The sequence below is a fragment of the Chaetura pelagica genome, unplaced genomic scaffold, assembly GCF_000747805.2.
Source record: "Chaetura pelagica isolate M959 unplaced genomic scaffold, ChaPel_1.0 scaffold189, whole genome shotgun sequence".
Classification (NCBI taxonomy): domain Eukaryota; kingdom Metazoa; phylum Chordata; class Aves; order Apodiformes; family Apodidae; genus Chaetura; species Chaetura pelagica.
The window spans coordinates 2,249,767-2,270,282 of record NW_009970716.1 but is presented as its reverse complement, the minus strand read 5'-3'; the positions used below and the strand labels follow the sequence as shown (position 1 = coordinate 2,270,282).

At 33.5% G+C, this 20,516-nt stretch overlaps 1 protein-coding gene across 2 annotated transcripts in view; it reads right to left on the bottom strand.

The window, feature by feature from the left end:
- Nucleotides 1–20,516, bottom strand: part of ATP8A1 (ATPase, aminophospholipid transporter (APLT), class I, type 8A, member 1) — a 97,415-nt gene that overhangs the window by 71,407 nt on the left and 5,492 nt on the right. Inside the window, exons 4-12 of one of the 2 annotated variants that reach the window (XM_010006091.1) lie at nucleotides 18,815–18,860; nucleotides 16,709–16,749; nucleotides 13,123–13,196; nucleotides 11,278–11,347; nucleotides 10,516–10,643; nucleotides 5,922–6,033; nucleotides 4,857–5,022; nucleotides 2,311–2,438; nucleotides 999–1,076 (exon numbers count right to left, since the gene is read on the bottom strand). In XM_010006091.1, coding sequence (XP_010004393.1) covers nucleotides 999–1,076; nucleotides 2,311–2,438; nucleotides 4,857–5,022; nucleotides 5,922–6,033; nucleotides 10,516–10,643; nucleotides 11,278–11,334 — 669 coding nt within the window. In that variant the 5' untranslated portion in view covers nucleotides 11,335–11,347; nucleotides 13,123–13,196; nucleotides 16,709–16,749; nucleotides 18,815–18,860. Of the gene's footprint in view, nucleotides 1–998; nucleotides 1,077–2,310; nucleotides 2,439–4,856; nucleotides 5,023–5,921; nucleotides 6,034–10,515; nucleotides 10,644–11,277; nucleotides 11,348–13,122; nucleotides 13,197–15,727; nucleotides 15,802–16,708; nucleotides 16,750–18,814; nucleotides 18,861–20,516 lie in introns of both variants that reach the window. The other variant, XM_010006092.1, reaches the window with a different exon arrangement.

The following is a 20,516-nucleotide window of genomic DNA, read 5'->3' as shown; positions in this document are numbered from 1 at the left end:
CTTTATCATATGCAGTCCTCGTACTTCAGAGGAGACTTACTCTTTTTGTTAGCAGAGACTCCTTTGGTCTCCCTACAAAAATCTGCTCAAATTAAGTATCTGTCAAAAAAGTGAAAGTGGAAATCCGAAGTCTGACTAGATCTTGGTGATGAAGGAGACTTTGATGAGAAATTTAATAAATGAAGACAAGAAATGTCAAAGTAAAAATGAAGGAATGTCTCTGGGAACGTGAGTAACAGCAGAGAGAAAAAACAGATAGATTGTGTGAAGTGAGACAGAAAGAAAACTAAGATTCAACAGTCTCTTCCGCACTAGAGGAGATTGTACTCCTCTTTAAGTTCAGGAAGAAAATAAAAATTTCTGCTATCTACACATACTTCTTAAACCTAGCAGTCCCTGTCTTCCTCTGTGTAGACTGACGTTAGAACATGTTAACCTGCAGATATTGTTTTCCCAGAAGGCACTTCTCTTAACCATTAGTCCCTAAGACTTTGTTGCTACATGGCCAACGTTATGTTATTGTTTATTGTTTTTGGGAAGCTAAAAACAATGTTTACATTCCCATTCAATAAACTAAAGAATTAGTTATGAAACATTCTACGTTAGGAGATACGAGAACATGTATTCTTGTGCAAGTAATACAGTTCAATTCAATCAGCACATAATATTTTTTTCCACAGAATTCTTGTGCCACAGACAACCTCAATGCTCAATTTTCCTCAGATTTTTCAACTTTCATGATACATTTACGCCTTCTGTGGTTAGCACACACACACTGATACATAAAGCGGTGTTTTTCTATTTAATACCAGTTTCAAAAAATTAACTCCCACAGAGTTTTTTTACAAATATCTGACAAGAAAATAGAAATAAGAAAACAAAAATTAAGGAAAGAATTAATGTTTTTTTGAAAGAAATCCCCACATTATTGTAACAATTTAGGTTGTAAAAATCACATGAATAATTTCACGGAGATAGAAACAGTAACTTTTTTCTACCTGTCCAAGTTCTTCATTGAGATTGGAAGTTCGAGCCATTGCAGCAGTGTCTGTGAGTTCATAGTGCATGTCTGTGTCCTACAGGTAAATATAATATATGTAGATATTTTAAAAATTAGTTTTAATACCTTATTATAAAAAATCTAGTACATAAAAAGGAAAGATAGATGTAGAAGAGGAGACCAAACGTGAATATGAGTTATCCACTTGTGATTATTTCAACACAGGAAGCCACAGACACAGTAAGATCACTTCCAAGAATCCTCAGAAGAAATCAGATTTCCCCTTTAAAACAAAAATCTATGATTGAGATTTTACTCTGATTATTTCCAGTGATCTTTATTATCTAAGAACTGTTGTATTCATGAACGTAAAATATTTAGCAACAAGCAGAATATTTATTTTAGAATACAGAACAAAAAGGGAGAATTTTAATTCATTCTCTTATTTCTCAATGATTTATTCTAAACCACAAGAGAAATGAAAACTAGTTGACTGCTCACGGAAAGATTGAGCTTTTAAAATAAAACATATACTTCACTTGCTATTGCACAAGAACTTTCATCTATACCTGTTTGATATCATATCTCACACATACACAGAGCTACTTCACACATTTGATCAAGGAGTCAGTTTAAAGAGCTCAGAAGGGTATTTACTTACATGGTATTATTTACATTTGGAAAAAAATGAAAAAACTGAAAGCATACTGTTAAAAGCACCTACGTGGCTTTAAGAAGAATACCTCAACCCCACCCCAATCAGAGCAAACACTTTTTTCCCCCCTTTAATTAAGGGGAGAAAAAGAAAAAAGGATGCCAAAATGATCTTTATACATTTTGCAAGACATAATAACAACAGATAATGGCTTTGTACAAAAAACCAACAACTCACTTAACTATGGTACTGATGGGAAATTTCTCAAAGGAAAAAAAAATATCTCAAAAAATTGCAAAACACAGGCTACACTTAAAAAGAAAAAAATGAAACTGAACAAAACTCCACTGAACTGCAAAAACACTTCCTACTGATCATTCTGGAGGAAACCAAGACCTGAATATTAATAATAAGAGAGTACAAAACACATTAAAAGATGCCCCCAAAACGATTTGGTGCAGGTATAAAAATACTAAATAAAGCCACTTTTAATGACCTTTTCAGATTTCAGTAATAAATAAAACCAGCATACTTAAGTATCTACAATAAGATCAACTCTGAAAAAATATGCACACAGATAAGCAATCAATCATCTCATTTGCTTGTAAACCACTTGATTTTAGAAGTAAATGCATATTGTAAAAATAATATTTACCCAATTTATGAAATATGCCTGGATAAATTTAACGACTTCAAGTGTAACCAACAAACTGATTGGAATAAGATTATTGAAGAGAATGATAAAAGTCAAAAAATTCAATCCAAAGTTGCTTGCTCCACCATCTGCCAAAACACAAAGCAAATCAGAAAACATTAAGAGATCATACTTAGAAGTATGTATATATAGTTTATTCAGAATATTGCATTAACTGCTTTTTAAAAAAAATGTTCTGTGTCTAAAAAGAAACGAGTATTAATTATAATATTGTTTGGCTATAAATACGACCTTCATAAGAGTTAAGGATGTTAGTTATAAAGTGGAGTTCAAATTTAGACATCTTAGCCATCTCTGATTTTTGAAAAGCAAACTTATCTGCTGTTTCTTACTCTTCTACATTTTAAGATAATAATCTGGGAATATCTACACATAGCAACCAAATTCTAAGATCTAATTTTAAAGTTTTATATTTTTAAAGAGAGAATTCTGTATCACCTATTTATGTGCTAGTTTATTTGTAATAAATTATGAAAGACTAATCTTTAAATATAGATATCCTTTCAATATATATATATATTCTACTAATACCTTCCTATTCCCCCACCCCGTCCAAGCAAAATACTATGAAAAAGATTACTTCACATCACCTGAAAACAAGAGATGAAATTAGGGAGGCTAACTAAAGTTCTCAAAGAACCGGAAATGTGAATATTAACATATACAACAAACAAGAAGCTTTATACTTTTTCCCTTCAAAGTTTTACATAAGTCTAGTAGCAGCATCTTGGAGAAGATGTGGCTGGGAAATAGTAGTCTACTCTCCAGTGCAGTAAAAGATGTGGCTTCCTTGATTTGTCTAGAGATCTCTCAAAGAAAATCAGCCTCAGATGGGCTTCCAATGCCTACGGAATGTGGATCTGGTTGTTACTCCATCCATGAAAACAGGTTTTGGTTACTTTCATTAATACCAGTTCCAGCATCAAATAAAGTACAAGTCTAAAGACCTAGGATCTATACCACGATGTTGGTAGTCCTAATAATAACTACCAATATTAAATGAAATTTCATACCTACTGCTGCCTGTTTCACTACTACATAAAAATTGAATAACTGAAAGGAAAGGGGAATAAATTGCTTCCTAGATATTAAAAGTATATGGTACAAGAACAACTATGAGCTTAATGCAGGCTTAAGGGACATACCTTACAAAACCCAACACCATTTCATTTAATCATGGGGCATATATCAGAAAATAAACTGACAAGGATAATCACTTGATGAACACACAAAATAATGATGGCTGCTATTTTCATATTCCTTTTTGCAAGAATAAAAAAATAAAAATCTTCGTAACAGCTTGACTACTGTGCTAACCATCACATTCTGAAAAGTTCCACATTTCCCAGGAAAAAAAAAATGCACTGAAAAGAAGAATCAGATGAAAAATGATGAATTATTAAGCACATTTAATGCCATACGTTTATATTATTGAAAACTGTCAATACTCCAGTACTGATTTAACTTTTTTCTACCTTGAGATGGAAATTCAAAAGTTAAGTTTCTTCCTTTTTATTTTAAAAAGTTTCTTCCTCAGAATCAAAAAAGAAGAGATGCAAGATTCTCAATAAATATAAGTTCATGGTAAATGCAGATAGCTGTTTTGTTCAAAAGAAACTTTATCAGAGTGCCTTCAAAGCAAAATTCTAAAACTTTCCTTTTAAAACTGACAAAATCACCCCATAATCCCTACTTTGATGACTATATTCAACAGCTTTGTATTCAAGACACTGTTGTTTCAGCAGCAGGAAGTCTAGTTCTTGTTCTACTGCCTCAGTAAAGAAGGCTCTACACCTAGCATACCAAATTCTGAAAGTGCGAATAATTGATCACAACGTATATTTATGAAAACTTCCTTTAAATCTAGTTCCTTCATTGAAGATGAAATTATGCCAGTGGTGACATTATGCATGCTGCCATGAAGTCCCACATAACATCATGTTGCCTCACATCCACCGTGAGTACAGCTGCCCAGTGTTAGAAGTTAGATGAGAACTTTTGTGCCAGTTTTATCTTCTTTAGGAGCAGTCTGATGAGATCTGACATTGGCAGCCAATGTTTAGTTAGATCTCCATCTAGTAAAAATTATTACGCCACAGCATCATGTCCTGGGATGAGGGAGTTTAAAATTCAGAAAAGTCACTGTAGCTTTAAATTCAATCCATCAGTAATACCTGAAAATGGCTTTAGACTGATGTCTAGAAAGTTGAAAGTTTATGCCAGTGGAATGCTGATACAGACCTTACTAAGCTGCAGAGACACAGAGGCAAACCAAGCTCTCCTTACTGAAATTAGCCAAAGCTCAGATGGCGCAGTAAAGTAAATGTTATACTTGCTGTGACACACCTGGCCTAATAACTTTAGTCAACAACCAATAAAAAAAGACTGACAAAACGCACACTGTGTACAGGACTATGACAATCCTTCTTCCCAAAAATGAAAGACAACTGTACACTAAAATACGAATATATTATTTTACATCTTACAGTTTAGATCAATATACCAGTCTCTTCCAGTATGCCTTCGATTCCATATAGCTGAACCAATAGAGCAGATCAAAGACATGGCAATAAGGATGCAGAACAGTATTAAAATCTGAATATTCGTAATTCGTTCCACATTAGACATTTTAAGAGGTGGACTTGTTGAATTCTGCAAAAGAGAAACAACATGGGCTATTAAATATTAGAACAGGTACATACCCACACATTCACTTTTCAAATTACACATTACTGCACCCTTTTCTAAATATTCTCCCAAATCCATCATTATTATAAATAGCGAAAAAAACCCCAAACCATCTTATAAGTCCATGAATCAGGGCTTTAGATTTGTGTCACAAGCAGTTTAAACATTCACACAGAACACTCATAACAGCAACAGCTAAGACTAAACATTAAAAATGAATGTGTATATACCTATCAGTGCTATGGAAGACCATTGCTAACACAATCAAGCTTCTCCAAATAACTGTTCTACAAATCAGAAAAGCAATAAAGAAGACATGCATGACCAATTTGAAAGCATTCTTTTTTTCTCAACAAATGCATCTCAATTTGGTAATTCAAACAGCACTAGGAAAAGTATTTTCATTATGTGAGAATGGTTCTCCTCTCTCCTCATTTTGAATATAAAATTTTACTTTGTTTTCTGACAAGAATGCTTACCTTTGTACTCAAAAGAAAGCACCACAAGAGGACAGTTTTAGGAGCAGTCAAAAATAAAAGAAGATGAACAGGCAAACTATAATGCTAATAAAATAGTTTTCAAAAAACAAGTTACAAAATAGAATAGAATAGAATAGAATAGAACAGAATAGAATAGAATAGAATAGAATAGAATAGAATAGAATAGAATAGAATAGAATAGAATAGAATAGAATAGAATAGAATAGAATAGAATAGAATAGAATAGAATAGAATACGCTCTATTAATAACATTGTAACTACTATATTGAATCTAGCCATCTTTTCTGAAAGGATTTTCTGTGCTGTGTGATGGTATAACAAGGCAACAAAACAGATAATTTGGAAAAAATCCAAATGACAAACCTGCATAAGTTTTGTGTCATGTCCTGTATAGACAACTATCCCATGAACCCACTGAGTATTTCTCAACTGAGCTCCTCGTAGAAGAATCTGATCAGATCCCAGTGGAACAGTTCTAAAAGGAATGAGTTTTATATTTTTAGGATTAAAACAATCCATGTAAATTAATAAAACACAACCAGCAATTGTTAAAACTAATTTCTCAAAATTTAGATTATTACTGTAAATACGCCAGGAACCCAATTTTCATCAAGTTTTTGGGTGTGTTGACAGAAAGGAAACTTGACAGTGAAAAGTAAAAAAAAAATTAGGTTTGCAAAAATAATCCTACTAAATCTTGACTGTAGAATCTAAAGATCCAGTAACTAAGAACGTATACTGAAACTAACAAAGGTTAATTTTCCTGTAACTTATGATTATAAAGCTTTGTCTTAACTGCATGTAGAAACTCAAATGCTTTTAAAAAGCAATTTTCTCACAAAATAATTTTCTGAAATCTCAACATAATCCACTCTTCCTCTGAAATAAATATCCTTTATGAACCTGATTCACAAAGTTTCCTGCATAATCTTTTAATTGCAAAACTAGGTTAACTTACTTTTGTTATTATAGAACTGCACTGTGTAAATGCACAACAAAACCTCAAAATATGTTGGTAACATTTAACTATCTTAAATTCAGTCAGTTGACTTCATTTATACACTGTAGCATAGGCTTTTCTTAAAATATAACCACTTCATATAATTATTACTCTTTTCTGGGGACAAACAACACATATTTTGGCACTTTTCTTTCTATAAATATGATCTAGCTGTTCAGACTTGTCAGTAGTGCTCTAGTGTTTGGTGCTCTTACCTAAAACCATTTCTGAAGTTGTTTGAAACCAACGTTATTAATCACAAATAAAATGCTTAATGACAGCAATTATCTCTCCAATACATAACCTATAAAGAGCCTGCCGAAGCCATGGTATCTGGTAAAATTTTTGGTAGCACACTTCATGTAATAAAGCATAAGGTCAGTCTTGGCAAGCAAGTTTCAGGTAAGAATTTATTCTAGATCACCATGTTCTTTCCCTCCTCTTACACACAAGCCTTTAAGATTCAAAGAGCGCACAACATATTCCTTCTCCCCTAAAAAAAAAAACAGTGGCAATTCAAGTTTTTTTAACCAGTTCTTGCACAAACTAGGAAAGAAAAAGTTAATCTTGAAAAATATTCAAGTGCTTTTCCATAAAAACCAAACAACTAACAAACACCATTCCACTACAACTTAGTCTGCTTACTTTCCAAGAAAATAGCACAGAACATGCTGATTGTTTCAGGAATCATTCTCTCCACCAACTAAGTATGTTTCAGCAACTGAAATGTTCAAAGATATTGCCATGGAAAATAACATCCAAGTTCAGGTGCTTCATCATAAGGAGTTGGAAAATAAAACTGAAATATAAAACATACTGAGATTTATTTGCTTTCTAAATCCGAACTGTACTGCTTGTATTTGAGATGTGCTCTTATCAAAATTAAGACAATAAATGTCCTTTCAAGTATGAAAGGAACTGCTGGGGTTTGAATTACACAACAACCATTAAGAAAGACTCCTGTTGCTATCTAAGATTGCTTCTGCACTTACATTTACTTATTCGGATTCCTTAATCAGAATCATTCTAAGACCTCTGGAACATCCATCAGCAAAACAGGTAGAAGATGTCAGTTAAGAAAGGGCTTACATGTCATTCCAAGAATAATTTCTTATTTTTAGCATATTAGCACTAACATGAATGTCACAGAAGATGAAAGAAAAATAATTTTCTCTTGTTAAATGCAAGACCTTTGCAGATAAATCGGAAACCTTTGGACCTTCTCTGGAATACCAAAAAACTTTGTCTCTTCTTTTAACACCCGAGAGTCTAGGAAGGTAGAATTAAAAACCTTCTATTTTAAATTCTTAATTCCATGTTTAATTCTTCAGGCGAGTTCTAAGACTCTTCCTGCCACTTCCTCATCTTCCTCTTTGTTTTCCCTTCTTAAAATCTGTGAAGAGTATGCAGTACAGCCCTTTCTATTGCAGAATTAATTTATTCTTTTTTTTCCCCATCAGGACTCTGACTCTCCAATGGATGCCCTTCTCCAACTTGGGGCAGAAATTTACCCTTAAGGGGCTGTTATGGGCAAGACAATCAGAAGAGAACTCGGATTGCAGGCAGTGGAAGTTGTCTGCAGCAGAACTGGTGCACAAACCAGAGAGATGAAAACAGACAGCAAAAAAAGCAGGGGCATAGAAAGCCCAGATGTACCACGTGTCATGCTACTGATGTGGTCTTACTCCATGTTCTAATGAGGTGATGGTGCAATGACTTGACAAAACTCTCAAGCCTATTTCCCAGCCTCAGCTTTCTCAAAACTGCTCAAAGTCATCTGATTCTTCTTGTATGCTACACAACTAATGACTCCTCAGCATTCTGGAATGTATTCAGTAAGGGATGTTCTCAATGGGTAGATACCCTTTCAGCAGACCTTCCCACCAAGGCTTTCAAATGTATATTAAGAGCTAGTAATTTCTAAAACACATTTGAAAGCTTACACTCCAGCATGTTCTTCTTAATAAGCACACTTCACTGTGATCCAAAATAATCTTAAGAATGTCTTCAGGAAAACATTTACTTTAGGTCTGGATAACCAGTATCTGCCCTTATTTTTAATTTCTCATTCTTATTCTCTCAGCCATTGCCTAATCATAATTTCAAATTTATCCAGGCTAAAGAACTTCTTTCTCCAACTAATTGTCTTCATTGACTACCACCAAGTGACATGCTTCTGTATATTCACAAGCATAAGAGATGGCTGCACACTTTGGAGATAAGAGTTAACTCACTCAAAGGCTGAATATACCAAGAAAACTTTTTTGGTCTCTTTTACTCCACAGATTTAGCCAAAGGCAATGTAACTGTAGTGGAGTTCTGCCTCCTTGAATACTGAGTATCCCAAAGAAAAAAAAAAAAAGAACCTTTGTTTTTCTGAGTTGTTCTCCCATGAAGGAACAAAGACTGAAAAGGTCAACCAGATACAACTTTCATGACAATCCAATGAGTTACTTAAAGGGAAAGAAGAAGGAAGTGGCTGATACATTTTAAGCATCCTGTATTCCTTTTGCAAAAACGTTAAGATGCTAGTGGATAAAGCAGAAATCACAACTGCTGGATCTACGTAATCCGGTAGGAAGGTCTTAAAGATCTGGATAAACAAATATCAGTTAGATGAATCCGTGCTGCCTCTAAATGTGCAGAAAGAGAACTCATCCCTGATTTTTCAGTTTGAAAATAAGATCAGGATCCAAAAAGAGTTACTTACCTGCAATTCTTTTTCACTGAAGGTAAATATTATATTAGAGCCACACTTTTGGAACTACCCTAGTGCACAGGAACTATATTTAAAATACTCCAGTACTGGATTTCTCAAATGACAAATTGCTTGACCAGCAGATGGCATGCTCCTACATATTCTAGAGGCATAATAGCCATCAGCACAATCAATCTTCCTTTTTAAAAATAGAATTTTAAAATTAAATAATTAGATTATGAAGAAAAAAATATGCTTTTCCCTTTAGCCAGGGAGGAAGAATGTATGTGTGGATCTATTATAACAATTACCTTCAGAGAAGAATTACAGGTAAGTGCTTTTCTCTTCTTAACGACAAGTACAGTGGAATTATATTAGATCCACAATCTTGCGACTGAAAACTCCTGGAATGCATCTGTAAGAAATCAGTAAATAAAAATGGAAAATTAAAAAAAAAAAAAAAAGGAATTTAATAATTAGTACTATATATATAGCAGTCTACACAACAAACATAAATAATATTCTTTATGGAGAAATAAATGCCTACCAAATAAAATAGAAATCCTATAAATCTTTGGGAATGAAGGACACAACAATTCTGGATATAGTAATGAATTTTACATTCCTAATGCATCACATTCAGTTTAAAACCATAGAAGCCTCCAAATTTCACTATTTGGTAAGCACTTATACATTTTAAGAATTTCTAAAGCAGTTCTACAAGCATATATATAGCAACTACATTGAGAAAGTCTATTTTTACAGAAATGGACTTTCAGTAAGCTACAGTATTAAATATCTTTTAGCTACCACATTAGAAGAATTTGAGGTATATAGCGATGGACTCAGCTCCACTCCAGACTTAGGACAAACAGAAGAAAACAACAGTAAGGAAAACAAACAAGACACTACTTCTATGGAACTTCTAGAATAGAAATTTAACAGGCTAGGAATCAGAGGGCTAAGAAGTGGGTTACTAGGCACTTCAGAATTACTACAATCTGATTAGCACTCCCTTGCATTATTACTAGCTATTGCTTGCTGAAGGTCAATCAGTATAAAAGCTCAAGTTGTAGACAACAGAAGTAAAGTTTTACCCCTCTAGTTTTTTAAAAGGATAAAGCCTAATAAAGAATACATCAGAAAAAAATATTTACCCATCTAATCTTCACAGACAACCTTATCATTCATATTTTAACTCAAGGAACTTAACAACATATAGCTATCTACTGATTGGAGATTTTCTTGGATTTACATACCCATGCCCATCCAGTCTGATGTTTCCAACAAAGTCATAGAGATGTCGGTTTGGACTTTCACATTCAATTCTGCCTGAAAGTCCCATCAAGCTTTCCAAGTCCTTTATATCTGAAGTTAGTGGCAAACCCTGTAAACAAAATTAATTTATCATGACATAAAAAACCACTTTCCAGTATACAAGTCTATGCATTATAAATCTGATTGTGCAAGTCCTGAAAACCAGAATCCCTACGACAGCAAAATGGGAATACTAGACTTCACTGTCACACTGCTAGATGCTATGGACAGTGAAAAAGTCACTTTGCTATCTTAAAAACATCATGATGAAGATGGAATTGTAACCCAACATACTGCTCAGCAAGAACGTCTCTGCCTAGAAATAACACACTCAAAGAACTGCTATTCCCTACCTGCCCCTCAAGAACAATATTGACACTATAGGTTTCTTTCAGAAGGGCCCCTCCTTCATCTATCCTCTAAAGACAAAGCCAAAACTGAAACTACTAACATTTCTATTTTCCCAAAGAAAAACCCTACAACAAATCACAATGCATAGCTTAGGAGTAACCATTAATTCCTTACACTTGATTAATTGGGCAAACTTTTACGATGACAATAATCTGCAGTTTCTTATTGAAAGCATTAAAATTTCAGTCTTCTAAAATATGCATTTATATGTATATTGCATATAAAATACATTCTTAAAAAGCAATAATAGATGAAAATAATATTAGCAATATTCCTCAAAATGAAATTCCTACCTGTCGAATTTTTAAGTTTGTTTCACCATCTAAGTTAGATGTTTCAATGTAGCACATAGCCTGAGGTTCACTATGGAAAAAACACACTTTAATTTTAAATTACATTATCAAAATCTATGAACTTTCTATAACATTAAACATCTGTGCAATCAGGTTTTTCTTATCATATCTTCCAGACTAGAATAATTTATGGTGAAATCTGTAAAAAGCAACAGTACTCGACATTTTCAGAAAAGTTTGCCATCTTCTTAGATGAAAAACTGCTAAAACAGCTACACACAGCAGAAGTTTTCTATGCTTTTAGGAGATTAATAAATATATAGGCGTAAGTGTAGTGCATACGTAGTGCCTACTACTACAGTCAGAAGCTTTCTTGTGAAGGATTTTCTTATGAAAAACATGTAAATTATGGATAACATAATATAGTTTTTGAAATATATGTCCTCTAGGCAATCTATAAAGCTTATTTGGAAATTAAAAGTTAATACTTGAATAGTTCACCTGTTTCATGCATTTAAGCTTTTCAACACATTTTGTGATGTGTAACACAGCAGTGATTTTATATTTAAAATATTTTAGAAACATTCTAGAACTGTTAACTAGGAAAACAGAGATACAAAAGGACAAAATTACTTTTCTGAAAGTACACAGTAAACAAAACAGGTGTAACAAGTCAGGATTTCTGAATTACTCCAGTCAGCTCCCATTTTCTGGACTTGAGAGTAGAGCACCTACTACTAGAAGTTCTGATCCTGTAAAGCACCAATTGAGTCATAAAAACCATTTACAACTTAAAAAGAGTAAAGGTTTATTCTCTACAGCATTTTAAATCTTCTAATACCTCATTTCTAGCATGAAATTCAATCATCAAGTGTATTTAAAAATATTCTTTCTTAATGCATCAGTGGCTACTGATAAGTGACTTAGTTTTAGAACATTTGCAGGATAAAGTAAGTTATTCTAAACACATTTTTGTAAAGCAAAAACATTAAAATGTGATAAATCAGTATCACTAATTGCTTTCAAGCTAGCATTTTTTTCTTGGCAAACTTTTCTAAAAATGTACTTAGTTCTATTTAGATTGTTTGGATGGAATCTTCTGTATAAGATGTTATTACAGTTCCAAAATTTTTATTAGTTAATAAAAAAAACCAAACTATATTTTTGAGAAGCACTTTTAAAACAGACTAAGGCAGCAAAGACATTTCAAGTGAGACACATGCTTAATTGAAATTACTGTAGCAGACAGCAGTGACCTCCAAAGTAAGTTACAGTTAGATCAAGGCAGGCCCATTGATTTGTTAGGGAAAAATAAAGTGCAGTAACAGTGCAGACAACAGCATAATGCTGACTTGTCTAAGAAACATGCATTTTGTCACAATACACAAGAACAGTGCTGCTTTTGCCATCGCATGCAGCAGAGATTGCACAACATCCAAGTTTGTGCAGAGGGTCCTCTACCAGTCCTACCAACAATTAACTATTCTTTGCTGAAAATACTGGGTTGGTATAAAGATGTATATTCTTCTTAATTTGCTCTACAGAATCAAACTTATCCTGATGTTATAATGCGTTTATTTGATGGCAACTTGTCTGATAAAATTTAATGGGGATAGTGTAAAAACAAAGAGAACTGAAGCAAATTTTCATTTCTTGGAGTGTTATAATGTATTTACACTTTAATGATCTGTTCTTTTACCATCCAAACCCTTTCTATTTTATAAATGTGTGGGTTTTGTCAGAGAGGTGAACAGCAAAGCAAAGACTATCAGCATGGCAGTGTTCTTCATATTTGGTATATGAGGACCCACATACACATATCCTGTGCAACTAGTTTATTCTAACCTTGATGACAGACTGATGAGATCAGCTGGGAGATGTTCCCCATTGGTCACTTTCACTACTTCCCCTACTGCAACCTACACATCCCAGTTTGAAAATGATTAGAACAGAAAAATAAGTGACAGAGGAAAAAAAACAAAACAAAAGAAATAGACAAAGACAAAAAGACAGAATTTGAAATTATTATACAAACAATACATGTTAATTAAAATGCCTGATGACAATTTTTTTCAAAATCTATTTTAATCAGGTCAAAAAGAAAAGCTATAATATTTTAATTTTTACTCAAATGGACTGTTTTATTGTATAGTAAAAACAAAAAAGCTGTTATGCTTATTTCTCAGCTGAAGAAGTTTCTAGCAACTCAATTATAAAAAAAAAAGGCCACAAAAAAAAGATTTTCCACCAACTTTTCTGAAAAGTCAGGCGAAAGGAACTTTGTTATATTTTCTTTGTTTCAGCTTTGTAAATTTCAGTTTACACTGAACTAGCAAGAAGCAAAGAGAATCAAATCTCAAAGGTCTGTCCCCTTCCACTACTGTATAGTTTCCAAAAATAATGAAGATGATCTTACTCTCTGGAAACTGCTACTGTTGGTAAAAAGAGTAAAATATTACTCTTTTGAATTAAAACCAGGCCCACAGACTTACATTCCTATGGAAACCTAAAATGTAATTGGGCATCAATAAACAGCTGGTAAGTCTTACTGGACAATGCATGGGTACTTGAGAATGAGAGGTGGAATAGGAGAGCACATGCTGGTAGAATTAAGGGTGATGTAGTAGCACAGGATTCTTTCCTGGAAGGAAGGCTACAACAGGACCCCAATAATAAAACAAGTAAGGAAATTCTAGCTGGAAGAAATGCCTGCTCTGGGCTCAGAAAAGCCATCACGATTCAGAGACCCATTTGCAAAGTGCATTCTAGAAGAAAACCTGACAAGAAAACTCAAGGTGAGTAATGACCATAGTTAGGGCAGCTTGTTCTAACAAGGGCAGCAAAATGATGTTAAACCAAGAGGTCATGTTTTGGTTAAGTCCAGTAATACCTGACTATGACTGCAATTTATTGACACATGATGTAGGATTCCTTTAGGGGGTCACAGGGCTCAGAAAGAAGGCTATGCAGGCAGTTGGCATTTTCCTGTGTATAAACTACAATTAGAGAACACTGCAATCCAAGTGTCCTCCAGATCTAAAAGGACAAAAGAGTGAAGACAAAGGCTCAAATTTAGGAGCTTGTTTAGGAAGATTATAAAGAAGCTGCTCTGAGAGGATGTAATCAGTTTTCCTTGAGAAACACAAGGGTTATAAGCTATTACTTAGCCAACAGTTCTAACAGTTCTAACAGTTTTTGCTGCATGGTGTATTGCCTATGAAGATGTTGGTGGAAAAGCACCAATAAAATTTATAAACGCTTCTTGAAGAGCAGCAGTAAAAGGTTTATAGAGGATTCTCAGTACAAAAACAGCTGAGGTTATCACAAACATTAGTACTGAAGACAGACTGTGGGCAAAATTTACAGTATTATCTGGCAACTACTTTACATTTGGTAATAATTTAATGGAAGAGTTTTAGAAGAAGTTATAATTGGTTTTGAGATATAATAGAAGATGTAATAAACAAGGTACCAGTCTACAGCAGTCTGATGCAGAAACACATAAGGGCCTAAGCTTATTAATTGTATGTATGAGTGGATTCATGAGCTTCAGTGGGATCATAGAGGGTTTATATCTAATCCATAATAATACACATTACAATAATGCTTTTGTCTGTACCAGAAAAGAATATGGAAACTGTGTTTAAACAAAGTCATATATAAAAATATAATGGATCATTTAAAAATAATCTTTGTTTAAAAAACCTCTTAGAATATGTTCTCTATTGACCTGATCAAATAAATGTTGAAAAATGTGCATCTTCCACGTAAGATGTGGATTTCTTAAAAAAAACTGTCCAAGGAAATGATGATAAACAACCTCTGATTGTCAATGTAAAGAGTAACAGCATTACATGCTATAAATTAAGTCTTGCTTTCAGTGCTTAAGTTATTCATAACATATATATATGAAAATTAAATGAATGTTCAGCTCGCTAAGCTAGTGCTAATTCCATATGTCACATTTCATGTTTTGTTTCTTTTTGTTGTTTTGTTTGTTTGTTTGTTTTTGCTGATTCAGCTTCCAAAATAGTGACTATATCCATTAAAAACATTTTTGTTCCCTGTAATAAATCAATTTTGAGTTATTTATAGGATGAAATTTGTTAAGTACATATCAAAAGGCCAATCCCGTTAAATACAGCACTTGAAGTCCAGTTTTCAGAGAATCAGCTTTTTTTTGTATTATATCCAACAACAAAACAACATACTAACGTTTTTTTCCTAGGGGTAACTTGAATGCCAGTGTAATTTTAAGACTGCAACTGTCACAGTTTAAAGAAACATGGCCTGAAACGAAAAATGCTCAAATGAACGAAAGACTACACTTCAGAATAGCAGCATTTTTGTTTATTCCTTATTTCCTTGGAGCAATCACACATAAATAAATAAATAAATGCAGGGTAGAGAAACCAGCCTCTACACTATAAGCATCAGTGGGCATCTCTACCTTGATGAGAGCAGTACAGTGTCAGCAGGTATATACTCTTTGCCTTTTATTATAACTATATCTCCAACATCTACCTGAAAGAAAACTGGGAATTGGTTAATTGTCTCAAACAAAATATGTTACCCTTTCTCTTAAGCATAGTAAATATTTACCTGCTGATTTGCTAGAAAGATTGTTAAAAACTCACACTTAAGAGAGGCCTATATGTATTAGGTACTCAAAGGTCACTGGAATTCTTTGAAATCTATTCTTTAGTATGCCTAATCCTGACTGTCTTTATGCAGTTCTTTAGTTTTGCTACTTACTGTAAAATATTTTCTGAATACTAAAGTTAAGTTAAAGAATTAATGCTCTCTGAGATTACAGATTGTTCCATCACACTATACAACTTATCCTTGCTTCTCCAGATGTATACAGCAATTTCATCTGAACCTTGCCTACAAATTCCTGAGGGTGAAATTTTATTCAAACTTTCAGGTATGGAAACCAATAAAATTAAGGGACTAGATGGATGCCATAACATCTAGTACATGAACAGTCCCTCCCTAACTATTCCATAACAGTCTTTAAAGCTCTTACGGTTTAAGCCAAAGAAATCAGAAAATACAGGAAATTAGTGACTTCCAGAAAGAAGTTCCTGCCTCAGCACACCAAATAATACAAGTAACTGTATAATTTTGCCATATGTAAATACTACCAAGTCAATCACAGAATCATAAACTGCTTTGGATCATCATATTATTCAAGTTATTTTTCACTGAACTTAAAGCCCACCTTTCAATGGCATTTTTGCCTGACCTACGCCACTGAATAGACTTAAAAGTACCTTTTAAGAGACAAGTATTAAGAAAAAAATTAAAATACGAAGATTATATATATCTCATCATACCAGTTAATTCTTACCAAGGACAATTATTTGGAGAACTAAAGCAAATATTAAACCTGCATCATGCTCTAAAAGTCATCAACATAAACACACACCTTTTCCCAGTGGACAATCTCCCATGCACCGTTACGTAGCACTAAAAGGAAAAAGAACAAAGAAAGAACAAAGTACAATCTAACTGCAGTATACAGGTATCTGTCAGATTCCTTATGAAAAGCCACACAGACACAGTCTCCTACACAACATTTCACACCATTCCCTGTTTCTATAAATTCAGGTAGAGAATTTCAATTATACAGCACATATTCTGTTTAACAGTTTTTGTACCATAGACCCTTATTTCAAAGTCAGTCTGAACATTTTACAAGGTTTGAGAATCAATTAAGGCTAACTGAGATGCAGATGGTCTTTATGGTACAGACCAACGAGGAGAGACCCATATACTGAATCTATCCATGAACGTGTCATTGCATTAATAATTTTGCATGTTTAAAAGACAGCCAAAGGTGGATCTGGAAACATAACATATTATGCATATCACTACATTTCATAGATTAAAAAAAAAGTAAGAGAGTACCATACTGATTAACTTTGAAATTATTGCTTTGACAATAGACTACACTTGACAATACATTTAAACATTGTTTTGAAAGTATGCTGGGATTGATGGTGTACTCATGTGAATCCTGCATTAGCTTAAGAGAATAGAATGCCAGTGCTAGCAATACTTTATGTATGCTTATTACACCTTCAACTTCCAAGATGCTCTTTTGCATGCATGGAGCATTCAGGAATTTTAGGAACAGTTCAAGTGCCTAATGAGAGGTAACCAAGGAGAAGGGGTAGGAAAGGCAGTAAAACAAGTCTTTCATTAACTTAAAACTTTGTACACTCTGGTCAAAATAAATAAATAAATAAAAATGGTGACACACTTCAACATTCACTGCTACCTAAACCTGTTGATTGCAATCTCGAAAACTATCAATGCTTGATTAAAGAATTTCGGATGTCTACATTAAGCTTTCCTTTGGTTTTTATGTATAAATAAGAGGTTGTCTGTTTCTCCAGGCTTGTTCTCTGGAGAACTCTATTCCTAGAGCTCTCAGTCAACAGATTTGTCTCCCTGACCTAGTATCTCCTTACGTCCTACTGAGCTACATGGTCAGTGGATTAATAAGTTTTCTTCCCCTCTCTGTTCCCCACACGTTTTACAGTAAACTTTCAGATTTATGTATGATTTAGGCAGGCCTTAAAATTATTATTTATTTTTTTTTAAATACAGTGATGAGCAGTGATAATAAATTCTGATTATGTTCATTCAATGACTACATCTCTCCCTAAAAAACTTTAAGTTATGTTTATTATTTATTTAACAGAGAGTACATGTAAGGATGTCCTCTTTGTGGTATTTTTCATATTTTTTGCAATTAAGTTAATACAACGCTCATTCCTCCTCCTGATTATATACAAAAAGGATGAGCTCTATCAGAAGAGGCCTACTTCAGAACAGGTGATATGAAAAGTTAAAGAACAGCAAGGTAAGAACTTAAACTTGGGACTTCCTACCTGACAAGTGCATTTAGGACACATTAGCTAACATCTCTGACTTTCTGAGCTAAAATAATTCTCTGATTTAATACTACTTCTTTTCTGCCTTCAAAATTAAAAAAAAAATAAATCACATTGCAAAGTTTTGGTTTTTCTCTAACCAAACCATAACATGGATTTTGTATTTGAAAAAAACAAAAACAAAACACAAAAGCCAAAAAACTCCATTTTTATTCAGACTTCTAAAGCAGCATAGAAAGATAGTTCCATTTTACAACTTCTCCTTCCAACTGCAGAGTTTTTGAGAATCAAATTATTCAAGATTTCCTGGTTGTGCGCTTAGAAATGTACAGACTTTTCATTATAATCTAGGCCCAATAAATACAGCATTGATTTTGATCTTTTAACAAGCATCACTTTTATGTTAAAAGTTTCTTAGGAACCTCATAAACTTAATCTAGAACCTATTCCATTTTCTGGGGCTTATGTGACTGCAAATCATAATTTCAACTGTTCGGATTTAAGTAAACTGCATAAGCAATTTCCTGCTCCGTTACCTGTCAACAGTTCAGATTACATTGCTGCCACTTGCAAAACATTCAAAAAGCAACCCCTCCCAAACCACAATTAGTAGACTGAAAAACATTTCCTACCTTGTGTTTGTTTCTTGTTCACTGCATTATCAGCTTTATGCCTTTTCTAAATTGAAAATGTACAATGGTTAAATACTGCTACTGACACAATAAAGTTTTCACACTTAAGATAAAAAACACATTACTACCCTCCTACTTATCAATTCAATAAACCAATTTTAAACAGGGCTATGAATTACTTGCATAGTGATGATCATCAGCAAAGTTGGACTCAGTTCCAGGTTAACAGTCTTGTACTGAAATACCCTCTCAAGTGGGCAATCACTATCTAAACAAGTTCCTTACATAAGGAAGTATTCTATCCATATGGTATTTGTGTACCATAATTTTGCCCATTCTTAGAACTGCAAGATGATTCTACACAGAACCATTCTCTATACAAGTGTCTCATACAGATCTGAAGTCAAGCAGCGACTATGACTTCATTTCCATGTAAGTACCTGCAGACTTCAGCAACAGTAACAAAGACAGATAAACAAAAATAAACAAACCTCTCAATCTTAAGCAGGGTTCCTCAGTTTTAATACAGCTATGAGAAACCTTTTGACAGAAATCTTTTGATGCAGCTACTAACCACCAGCTTTTTCAAGGTACAATAAAAATAATCTTGGAGACTATGAGTTTAAACACAGTATTAAGAGTAATGAACCCAGTTTTTTCTGGAGCAGGACCATGATTTGGAAAATTAATTTAAATAGAATTAACTGTTTTAGGTAAGTCTTTTGAATAGAGCTACAGAACTCATGCATTTGAAATAACAAAGAAAATCAGAAACAAACTTGTTAATTGAAATTAAAATAAGTGAAGCCATTTAAGAGATTTATTTCTAATAAAATACTGGTACATCTCTTAAAAGTTCCTCTTACCACTTTAAGACTAAGTTAATACTTTTTATTATTATTATTCACAGATTATCGGTAGATTTCCTTTCAAAAAGATGGCTGATTTCACAGATAAATAACCTTTGAATAACGGGGAAATAAAATAACTTGACCAAAGCATATGTTTGTTTATCAACAGGGAGAGTCTCCCCCAGCTTGAGAAGTTAATTTACTATCAGTTGCTTTCTGAGCTATGATCAGGAAAAACATTGCAAACAGCTGTTAATTTAGCACTGCCTGTCACAAGTTTTGCAGGCATTTCTGAAGCATAGATGGAAAACACATTATGTCCATGAATAATCTCTTCAGCTCTTCTGCTTCTTGAGATTTCATTCCAAAAAAAGAAACACTTACTTCTTGAGCTAGAAGTATTATTTTGGTAAGCATATTTCTTCCTATCAATATGTAAAGTTTTCATCCTAAAGCCAATTAATATTGCTTTAATATTAGAAGAGAACAATTCCTGGACATCCTGGATATATCACTGTGTAAAGAAATTACAATAATGAAAATCAAAGTATAAGGGAAAACACACTGAATATTTTACTATGCAGCAAGTGATCAGCTTTCCCAGGAAAAAATGTACATCTGTCAGTCAGCCAAATATTCCTGCACAATATAAACAGCATTACATTTCATACCTGTTTGACTAACAAAACCAAAGCCAGTTGTTTTATTTAGACTCTAGTCTATGAAACTCAGCTATGCAAGTGAGAAATTAATGAAGTTACCATCAGCTATACATACATGCACATACAGCCTTTAAATTGCAGCTAAATTCTCCCATTCAGCTCCTTCATCTCGTTCAGTTTCAACTAACA